We start from the raw sequence: 10,983 nt of genomic DNA, 5'->3' as shown, positions 1-10,983 counted from the left end.
CAGGTGCATCATGGGAAAACGAACTTCTCCGGCCAAGCACGCCCATGTTTCGAGACACTGGGCGACGTCGCTGGTGTAGAACAATGCAAAAGACATTTCTACTTCTACATTTGTTTTTACATTTATTAATCTCCTCATTTTATTTCTGTTGAAAGTCAAATGATTGTGGGACGTCTTTCTATTTATTTATTTGTTCTTTTCCCTGGCACTGCTTCCTCTTTGTTGTTGTTATATGTGTAATATATATGACATGTGAATTGTTTTGTGACTGTGTTTAGTACAGAAAACACACACACTCACAAAAGAAGTGAGTAAAAAAGTGGTGGACAAAGTATTCAAATCTTAAATAAAAGCAGCAATATAAAATATATTAATGTACAAATTATAGCAAAACATATTATTTACGTATCCAAATATTAATTATACAGAATGCCACAATTAATTATAATTTTATAGCTCAATTTAACAGTTTATGTTCTGAGTATTTAAATCTATAACAATACAGAATATTTTATTAATTGATATATGTTTTGTAGGCCTTTGTAAATCTTTATAAACTGCACAAAACTACCTGTGAAATTAATGCAGTATAATAAAGTATACAATATTTCTCTCAAAATGTGATAACATAGCAGAAAATGGAAATACAATGTAATACATTACAGTTACAGTGGTGTAATGTAATACATTACAATACACAATTATGTTAAGTGTTTTAACAATAAATCTAACATCTTGACAATTTTTTTGTGTGTGTTTGAGCACAATTTCTGTACACATCTTTTAAATGGTTAAATGTTTAGTCATATGTATATTCCAATGTTACTGGCCTACAAAGCCATTTCAATTAAGAGTTGTTTGTTAATCATTAAAAAAAAATCTTGTTGAATATACAGTATTTCTTTAGAGGACAAAAACATAATCTACCACAGCATTATTACATATTGATACATTTAGACGCAGGTGAACAGCGACAGGCAGCTGTCACTATTTGTTTGTGTCGTCTTTAAATTAATTTGAAAAAAATGTGAAAGTAACATTCAAGCAGCTAGTTTATTATCACTATTTTTCTTGATGCTACGCGTTCCTTTAAGTGATTCTTACAATTTTATAACTGTAGTCGCAAGTGGTAGTAATTCCTGTCAGAATTAAATTTATTTAATAATTAATTAAATGATTCTAAAAACAACTGTCAGAAACAGGCCCCCAAAATGTAAACATTCCTTACATCTATAGTTAGAGAAAGTAAAAATTGTCAACCAGTACAGTTAAATGGCTCGCTGAAATAGCACTTTAAAGTTTTCTTCTCATTCACCCATTCATACATTCACTCACAAAGTGACAGCGAAGGAAACGTACTGTAAATATTGTTTACTTCAACAATTATTTACTTCTGGAAAGAGACATTCAAGACTTCGAGATTACATCATTCAAGTTCCATACCCTGTGTAGTAAAAAAAAATTAATTGTTGACTTCACGTTTTCTTACAGCTTTAAGCAAAGGAGAGCTATGACCCGATCTAAGCATGAACTGTGTAGAGTTAGTGTTGACCTCAGCTGATTTGCAGGAAACTGTGTCAGAATATAATTTTTGGTTCTTATGACACTTAACATCTATGTAGAACTCAGTTCTACATAGGCACTGAAGATACTTTCAAGGCCATTTGGCCATCTGGACTTTGTGTACTAACCTCCCCATTTTTAGTCACTATCTTTGTTGTCTATAAACTGTGACATTATCTGAGGCTCGGTGTCCGTCTCACCCAGAACTACCTTGTGTTTGAGCTCTGATCTTTCAGCTGAAATTGATCGACTGTTTATGCTTCACTTAGTGTTATACCACTTTATTAAATTGCACAAAGATAACCTTTTGTGATTCATCTTTTATTTGTTCACTTCTAAATAAGAGTTTCCACCACACCCTGGCCTATTAATTGGATATGGACTTTATTATGTTTTGGCCTTACATTCAACATTTAATTATCATCTTTATAAGTTTTCCTCACAATGAAATAGTACAGTTAAATACAAAACATTCCCAGACATTTGAGGGAGAATCAGCTAGTTACTCTACAATGACTATAAAACTTTCAGGTATAACAGAGGTAATTGGATCATCAAAAAAGGCCCTTGTGACATTTGCTCATAGTGGACATAAATCATAATTATATACAGATTGGTACAGAGTTTTATTCACAACTATAAGATGTTTTTGAAAGCATTTGGAAAAAAGGCATTCCAGAAACAGCCTCAATAATTCAACATTGTTACATAACCTTGCTGCAAAAACTCTCACCCTAAAATATTCACATATAAATCTTCTACCTACACTACAGAGAAAATTATACAAATACTCTGACAATCATTTCACTGAATGATGTAGGATGATGTCTTTCCCTCATATATTATCTTTGTTCTGCTACCTCCTCTCCCGCAGTGCTCATTGTGGGTGTTCTGGTGGGTAAGTTGTATCCAGAGTGGTGAGCCTGGGCCGTGTGATCTTTGAGCTGCTCAGGCTGAGTGTAGGTGTCATTACACTCTGTGCATGTGACCCTTGCGAGGGCTGCGGTGGAAATTTCAGTGAATAAAAAGGACTCACAAACAAAAATTGGTGGTGAGAGATTACGATGACGTGAGAAACTGTCATTATCTCATTATATCAGACGGCCTGCAGCTGCAACATTGATTCACAGCTGCATCATTGATTTACAGCACATTGTCCTTGCTGATGCACTTCCAGACACCATCCCAAAGATGCTCAACTGAAAAACTGTCGGCTATGTGTTCAAACAGTAGATCAAGTAGAGTTTATGGTTGCTCAAAGTTTAAGGCTGTTTTTTTTGCCAGTACAAGGGGGAGGCCCATGCTTGTCCTTTTTGTGTGCCCGCAGGGCTGTAACAGAAGGAAATACGAGGTCACAATCTGCTTCAGAACAAGGAATCTTGAGCTCTGTTTGCAGCTCATTGGAGGGGCACCCCTCCGTTGTTGAGTCATCATATCCTTCTCCCTCTTCTTGTTTGACCTCGGTGTCAATTGTCTCTAATTGAGCTGCGTACTTTGGTTTACGGCCCCGTTTTCTGCCTGGTGGTTTAACATCACAGTTTAGATTACTGGCGTATGTCTCCTGGTGCTGCAGGAGCTCTTCTTCTGTCAGGAAACCACGACTACATTTGCAGCATTGGTAGGTGTTGATGTCATCTGCCACTACCGGGCGCTGGGGGTGCACTGCAATACGATGGCTGCGAAGTCTTGAAGGACTGGGGAACAAAGCGCCACAGTCCCTGCAGGGACACCGTCGTTCTATGCACTCATATCGTCTGTGTTTGTTCAGCTGCAAAACATGCAACAGTCATCAGAGACAATAAACAATTGATCCACCATTTCCCAAGATCAATAAAAAGGCTAATGTAGCCTGCTGCACCCTCACCTCAGTGAAGGTAAAGAAGTTTTTCTTGCAGTGAGCACAGCGGAAGGGCTTCTCCTCTGTGTTGTGGGTGGCCTGGTGCTGGCTGAGGTCGTCAGAGGAGGAGAAGGACTTGTCACATTTGTAGCAAAGGAAGATTGTATTAGTCTGCAAAATGACGAGCAGAAAAAAAGGAAAAAATAATTTAGTGCTTTTGTGTTAACAATTATCAAGTGAAGAAAGACAAAGATCAAACGTCACTTATCAAGGCCAACACTTTGTTTCAGGTAATTTAGAAATAGTGTTTCCCTCACATATACATTGTCCCATACATTAAATAGCTTGATTGCAATTCTTTCATGACAAAACTGAGGGGATTCTTATCAAATATTTTTCTGTTGATCACAAATGTCTGCCAATATATTCCCTAATTGATATGAGATGACAAATATTATGAAAACTTTACCTATATATTTTTTCTTAATTCTCAAATATTGATATCAACCACAAAATCCAGTATTGGTTGGCCTGTAATATGTACAGCATCCAAGAAGATTTCTTAAAGTTTTACCTGCTGCAGCTGCTGTTTGTACTGGTCCCGATGACTCTTCCTCATGTGTCTCTCCTTGGCTTTGGCATTACAGAAGGTGATGAAGCACTGAAAACACTGCAGACTCTCATGTTGATCTGCCTCACAATGAGATAAGTTCAATTAGTTAAGATGCAAAAGGCAAGAATAAGCATACAACTGCATGACATCAAAGCCTTTCCACTTTGACAGTAAACCATGAATCATGCACAGAAAAATCAGCTTACAGGACTGCAGAGGGACGACCGGGGGCTCAGACTTGATCTCCGCTGAGGTGGATCTCTTCTCACCCCCAACAATGACTTGCTCTATCTTAAACATTTCGATGCTGATGCTTTCAGACACCGACCCAACCACATGGAGCTGTAACACAGGAACACACTACTGTTGTACACACACTGAAAATGCATCATGTAATTTAACAGGCTAAGATGAACCGATGACAGGCTGCAGTGACAGACGCAAGGCTAGCGTTAGGTTAACCCGCGAGGATTTTTCAGTTAATCAATTAAACACTAAAGACTGAGTTCAGTAAAAACAAATAGACATTTCTATAATAAATACACGCCCATTCATATGGCGAATTTACGTTAACTTCGGGCAGAATAGTAATGAAATATAGACAACAAACAGCTAGCGTTAGCCCGGAGCTAAGCTAGTTGACGGAAGGATTGGGGCGACATGCACAGCTACAACTCAAAGAGAAACGATTTTGCACACGTATTTTAACAATATTTTGCGTTGTGTTGCCTGGCATTCACTTTCGTTTTGTACCCATGTACTTCAAATCTGCAATTATGTGAGGAATTGCTGTACATTTTGACTCATTAGTCTTTGTAAACAAAAAAGGCGTCCATTTCTTACCGTTAGAAACGTCTACCGAAATGAATCCGCGGTAAATACTCCGCCCACGTCACGTGATATGCGCACCACGGAGTTATCGCGAGATCATAAAACTGCAGCTATGTCTGGACTGTACCACTGCACTGTTTGAAGAGCGGATTTTAATCAACTTTACAGGGATAATACCATCTGTAAAAATTATTTCTAAAAGCCTAGTAAAATCTTTAAATCATCTGGTGACTATATGGACTGTATATTATAAGATTTTATAAATTGATTGTATCTATTTTTCTTAAAAAGGTGTTTACCTCTGGCTGTTTTGATCGTTCAGTTACTATGCATTGTTATATTCCTAAACACTGCACAATATTAAAAAAAAGAAGACATAACTCATTAACAATATATATAATAATAATAAAGAAAAATACCATTTAAACCAAAACTACTCATCAAAAAATTAAATATGGACAAAATTATTATTGATAGGTGTTCCCCTCTACGTATAAACCATTTCCAAAAAAGGACCGAGTTTTAAATACAAAGACAAAACAAACACATGGTTTGAGGTTCATAGATTTATTGGTTCTTTCATCAGACAAGGCAGACACATCAATGTAAAATATGATGATGAGGTGAACATAGGGCACATTATCAATTTAAATAATTTGTCAATGACAAAAGCACAGGGTTATGGGCGAGTGAGACAGGAGAATGAGTTCAAGAAGATGTACAAGCCGTTTATGCCCTGGCCTGCTGCTGCTGGTGTTCAGCAATGCGGCTTTCCATCACAGGCCTGAAGTGCCTAATCAGTCCCTGAGAACACAGAAAAGAGAATACAGAGGACAAACAGTACATTAGTACAGTACATTCATTTTGCTTTTCTAAAAGCAGAAAAATGACACAGGCTGTATTAAAACGACCCTGTTAGTATGCAAATGTATTATGACGGTACACAAGTGTTTACCTGCACTGGCCATGCGGCACCGTCTCCCAGAGCGCAGATAGTGTGTCCCTCAATCTGCTTACTAAGCTCCCAAATCATGTCGATCTCTGCTGGCCGTGCATCGCCTTTCACAAAACGCCACATCATGTTATTCATCCAGTCCACTCCTGCAGAAACAGACAAATGGGGCAAAAAAAGTTTGTAAGAAGTAGATTTGATGTGTGTAGCATCTAGGTTGTACAGTATAATGTCAGTGAAGTGGCACTTACCTTCTCTGCAGGGTGTGCACTGTCCACAGCTCTCATGTTTGTAGAACTCAATCAGGCGGGCGATGGCTCTGATAATGTCAGTCTGCAAAGAAAATGCATCCACCAATGTAACAGATCTGTCATGATCTCTTTACGCACTATGATTTATCCTGCAGAGGTGACAAACTTACAGATTTGTCCATGACGATGAGCGCAGCTGTGCCCAGGCCAGTCTGAGCTTGGATGAGACCATCAAAGTCCATCAGCACTTCTTCACACACATTCTTGGGAATAAGGGGTGTTGAGGAGCCACCAGGGATTACAGCCAGCAGGTTATCCCAACCACCACGCACCCCACCTAGCAAACAGATGTTCGTTTCAATTAAGTCAAAAACCGTGCTTAGATTAAGCTGTCTTAAACTTTTCACCCCCTTGTAGGAAGAAAACACATGCAGATAAACAAACAATGAATTTAGGTTTTCCCTTTACAGCAATTTGACTTAAAGTAAAAGGAATGTTTTCTTAATTAAAAGTCCAGTAGACTCCTTCAAACACTGGATAAAATATTTGACACCTTTTGAGTATATTATGTACCTGCATGCCTCTCAATGAGTTCTTTCAGAGGGATAGACATCTCCTCCTCTACGGTGCAGGGATGGTTAACATGGCCAGAGATGTTGAAGAGCTTTGTGCCGGAGTTTCTCTCTCTGCCAAACCCGAGAAACCACGAGCCTCCACGACGACAGATGGTGGGTGCCACAGATACAGTCTCCACATTGGCAACAGTTGTTGGGCAGCCAAACACACCTTTAACACAGCAGCAGATAGTGAGGCAGATGTTTAAGAGCTGCTTTTGGCAAGAACAGCAATCTTTTTTCCATCTTCTGCAATATTTAAACCTTCCGTGTGTTGGAACTCACCGACATCAGCAGGAAATGGGGGCTTCAGGCGAGGTTTGCCCTGCTTCCCTTCCAGGGACTCAATAAGAGCAGTCTCCTCTCCACAGATGTACGCTCCAGCACCACGCATCACAAACACATCAAAGTCATAACCGGAGCCACAGGAGTTCCTTCCAATGAGTCCAGCAGCATAGGCCTCATTAATAGCCACCTAAGAACAGATATTGAAAATGTAATGCAAAAATTCAAAAATGATGTTGTAGTCCATATATATATATATATATATATACTCATTCCTTAAGCTTGTTTTCAAATTATTTTACAGTGTGTTTAAGTGATTTATTAGTGAATATTGTAAATTTAATGATACTGGAATGCTTTTTTAAGTTTTTTTTTCTATAAATTGATTTGGAACATACTTAAAAAATGTGAAATAATTCTCAAGTCTATATCTCAGGTTTCATTCTGTCTATTTTCACCTGCAGGTTGGACGACTCATTGTAGAACTCTCCTCTGATGTAAATATAAGCAGCGCGAGCCCCCATGGCCCTCCCAGCGACCAGGCAGCCCTCCACCAGCTTGTGCGGGTCATTCCTCATAATCTCCCTGTCCTTACAGGTGCCAGGTTCTCCCTCATCAGCGTTCACCACCAGATACTTTGGCCTAAAGCAAGAAATCAGAAGTGGGTTAAAAATACTGAAATAAGGATTGCAAGTGAATTGATTAAGAAACAGCATACTAAGACCTTTATAGCTTTCTCTAACGTGCTGATGGGGAAAGAACTGTTCAAAAAAACATGCTGCCTTTTAGAACATTTGATTTAAATATCAAGCTAATCAATATATTGTATAAAGACGTTACATCAATTTTAACTTTGCCAACTGCAAGTTTAGGTTACTTCTTGCATTGGCCTGTCTCCTCACTGACCTGCCATCGCTGGGCTTGTTCATGAAGCTCCACTTCATGCCTGTAGGGAAACCTGCTCCACCTCTCCCACGCAGGCCAGAAACTTTGATCTCATTGATGATCCAGTCGACTCCCTTCAAAAGGATCTCCTTAGTTTTGTACCAGTCGCCACGCTTCAACGCACCGTTCAGCCTGGAGCACAAATACGAGAAGGTGAGGAATGTTTTTGTTCTTTATCATTTGATAAGGTCTAATCCAACAAAGATGCTCAGTTTGTGCATAACTGGAACAATGTTAATTTTCCAGAGAACATGAAATTAAAATGAGGGGTCTTACCTCCACTCATGGCGACCATAAAGGTTTGTAAAAATTCTGTCTTCATCTGCCAGAGGTCCAAATGTTGTTTTCTTAGGAGCAGTCTGGAAATATGAGACAAACACATAAAATGTTAACTCTATTGTAACCAACTAAATTTCAGTTTAAATAAAATATAGGCCAGGTATCTGTACCTGTGTGCTGTTGAATCGGGTGATAGCTGTCACTCCACCCTGGCTGACAGCAGCTGGAGCACGGACCGCCCCACACACCACTGCTCGAGTCAGGGACAGCATCGTTCTTCCTGCTGGGAAGGGAAGGACAATAACATGACAAGTCAGATGGACAGTTGAGGTTAGTTAGGTTGTTTTAGACTTAGAAGTTTAAGCAGAAGTACTAAGATTATTTATATCAAGTTATCAAGTTCCTAATTTGAGTCTCAACTTTTCTAAAACTTTAGACTAGAATTATTCTGGTAGAGTTCTTGTACAACAGCTTGAGTTTAACAATTTAACATGAGATAACTTCTTTTATTGAATGATCAAAGGTGTGGCAAAAAAAACATATTCGTATGGCAATATGGGTATGGGCGAAAATCATGACGACGTGACATATGTTGGGATCTATACCAAACAAACTGGAGATGTAAGAAAGAGTGCAAAAAAGAAGATTTGTAAGCTAAAACACCTATGCAGCAGTACAGTACCTAATTACAATGCCTTTGTCACACATTTTACAAAACGCAGGGTTTTTTTTGCGATTTGGATATTGCACTTCACGATGTTGAGATTGTATTTATATTACGATAAATTGTGCAGCCCCAGCACCAGTGTAGATTAAAGTTATCTCTCAGAGATATCTACAAAACTGAGAAGTGCCCTCCAAAAAGTAAGTGGCAATCTGATTTTCTGTTAGCCCAGTGCATTCATCAACCAGTCATCAATTGGATCAATAATTTATATTCCATAACTAGAAATATTACTTTATGTTCTCCTTTTTTTCATTTTATTCTATGTATTTGAATAGCCCTGTCCACTGACAACAAAACACAATACACAGAAATCACACTTTATTAACCGTAATAACAACGTTTGGTCATAACTGCCAAACAGCTTTTTAACCCATTATGCAGAATCACAACAAGTTAAGTGGGAGCAGCAGTCGCATTTTATTTCAGCAGGATAAAGATAAATCTTACGAGATTACTTTAATTTCACTGTGAGGCCCGATAGATGTTTGGATTAAAACAGTTTACATATTAGAAAAGCTCTGAGAGAAATCTTGTGTAACTTCTTATGTGATGTTATTATGTCAGAGGTGCAAGCTAACGAAGGTGAAGGCGAGTGCTAGCAGTGTTATTTAACCTAATACTCGTGCTTTAATATTTAAAGTTGACCCTCTTGTAACGAAATTGCATGATAATGGATTAATCTAAATTAGTTTGCTTTTGCTTTCGTGTGATTTTTAGTACACACTGACCTCCATGCTCATACAGCTAGCTCCTGCTAGCCTAGCGCTATGCTAAGTTAGCTGCCGGTTAACCTTGTGTAATGTCAGAATAAAAGCAGCGGATTCACGACGTAGCAGCCAAATATCGGACTGACAATGTGTGGATTAATTTTTCCAAACCTGTAGTAATACCTGCTGCATTAAAAGCAATTAAAAACGATGAATGTTTGGTGCAAGTTAGCAAACAGTCGTGGCTTCTTACCTTCTCTGCGTCCCGAGCTAACTAGTTTATGAAATGCAGACCGGAAGTGTATGAGCGCACGGCCCGGACGGTGTCACCAGTAACACCGCTGTAGCGCTGCGGAGGCTTATTTAAAAGTCCAGGTTGCACAACATGCTGACAGTGAACCGCCCTCTTATTATTAAACAATGACACATTTCATAACAACAGTCTGCTCTCACCAAAGGTCAGTGTGAGTTTATGAGTGTTTACATTGCTTTTACAGTACTGATGTGTACCTCAACTAAACATTTCATATTGTACTTTTTACTCCACTTCGCAAAAATAACACTTGAATTACAAAATATCTGATAACCTTAAAGAATTCTAATATTTACAATATTAATGAGGTAATAATACAAACTCCATAACTGAATAAACAAGCTGTTCCCAGAGGAAAATAAGTCCCCCCAGAACAGTGTTTGAAGTGAAACAGTATGAAATTGTGTTGTCCCTCAAGGTCAGTTTGTTTATTCAGTCATGGAAACGGAGGGAGTTTGTTAATTTAGTTTGTCTAGGCATGAAAATCTCTCAATGAAGATCTTTTTCTTCGATTAAAATGTCTTCCCCAAAAGTACATAGTGTCCCTTTAATGATATGTCGCATTTTACTTTTTTACACATACTTACTTTCATGTAATAGTTAGAATTAGCTCCACCTCAACCAGTTTCGATATTAGAATACTGATATGGTAATGCTCCAACAAAAATATAATATTATATAATATAAAATAATATCATATAATATCACTCTACATAGTGACAACAACCAATGTATTGGTGAGCAGATGTTATTGGCCAATATTGACCTATTACAGATATACTGTATCTGTATCAGTGTACATGTTGTCCAATATGTGCCGATATGAAAACTTTTATTTTGCAGAACATAATGCAGAAAAAGATGCTTGGGGTGAGTCATAATTACTAAATTCACAGTGAAGTTTAGTGTGTCATTGCTCTAATGTTGATTGTTAAACTGTAAAATATCCTGCCTCCATTACGAATGTATCTTTGTCACAAGTTTTACTACATTTGCGGGATCAATGCTTAAAATGTATGTTTACATAGGGTTTATATAGGAGTATCAGACAATATATCAATATCAG

General features: G+C 38.1%; 2 protein-coding genes across 3 annotated transcripts; both read right to left on the bottom strand.

Moving 5' to 3' along the window:
* Positions 1–1,356: 1,356 nt before the first annotated feature.
* On the bottom strand, positions 1,357–4,898 carry LOC311272591 (zinc finger protein 423-like). 2 transcript variants are annotated; one of them, XM_084379121.1, is made up of 5 exons: positions 4,857–4,898; positions 4,220–4,355; positions 3,975–4,090; positions 3,428–3,571; positions 1,357–3,331 (listed from the first exon to the last, which is right to left on the bottom strand). In XM_084379121.1, exons 2-5 carry the CDS (start codon positions 4,311–4,313, stop codon positions 2,819–2,821), a joined length of 867 nt encoding a protein of 288 aa, XP_084235247.1. In that variant the 5' UTR covers positions 4,314–4,355; positions 4,857–4,898; the 3' UTR covers positions 1,357–2,818. The 2 variants fall into 2 exon arrangements, with proteins under 2 accessions (XP_084235247.1, XP_084235246.1); XM_084379120.1 differs by lacking the exon at positions 4,857–4,898 and adding an exon at positions 4,754–4,843.
* Positions 4,899–5,395: 497 nt separating this feature from the next.
* ndufv1 (NADH:ubiquinone oxidoreductase core subunit V1) lies at positions 5,396–9,924 on the bottom strand. The gene is made up of 11 exons (XM_084379128.1): positions 9,858–9,924; positions 8,341–8,453; positions 8,168–8,250; positions 7,853–8,023; positions 7,405–7,588; positions 6,947–7,136; positions 6,621–6,833; positions 6,218–6,384; positions 6,048–6,129; positions 5,800–5,945; positions 5,396–5,648 (listed from the first exon to the last, which is right to left on the bottom strand). The coding sequence occupies exons 2-11, from the start codon at positions 8,440–8,442 to the stop codon at positions 5,574–5,576; spliced, it is 1,413 nt and encodes a 470-aa protein (XP_084235254.1). The 5' UTR covers positions 8,443–8,453; positions 9,858–9,924; the 3' UTR covers positions 5,396–5,573.
* Between the last annotated feature and the right edge of the window lie 1,059 nt (positions 9,925–10,983).

The sequence above is a fragment of the Pagrus pagrus genome (assembly GCF_965226575.1).
Source record: "Pagrus pagrus genome assembly, chromosome: 17".
Classification (NCBI taxonomy): domain Eukaryota; kingdom Metazoa; phylum Chordata; class Actinopteri; order Spariformes; family Sparidae; genus Pagrus; species Pagrus pagrus.
This window is presented reverse-complemented; position numbering and strand designations above follow the sequence as displayed.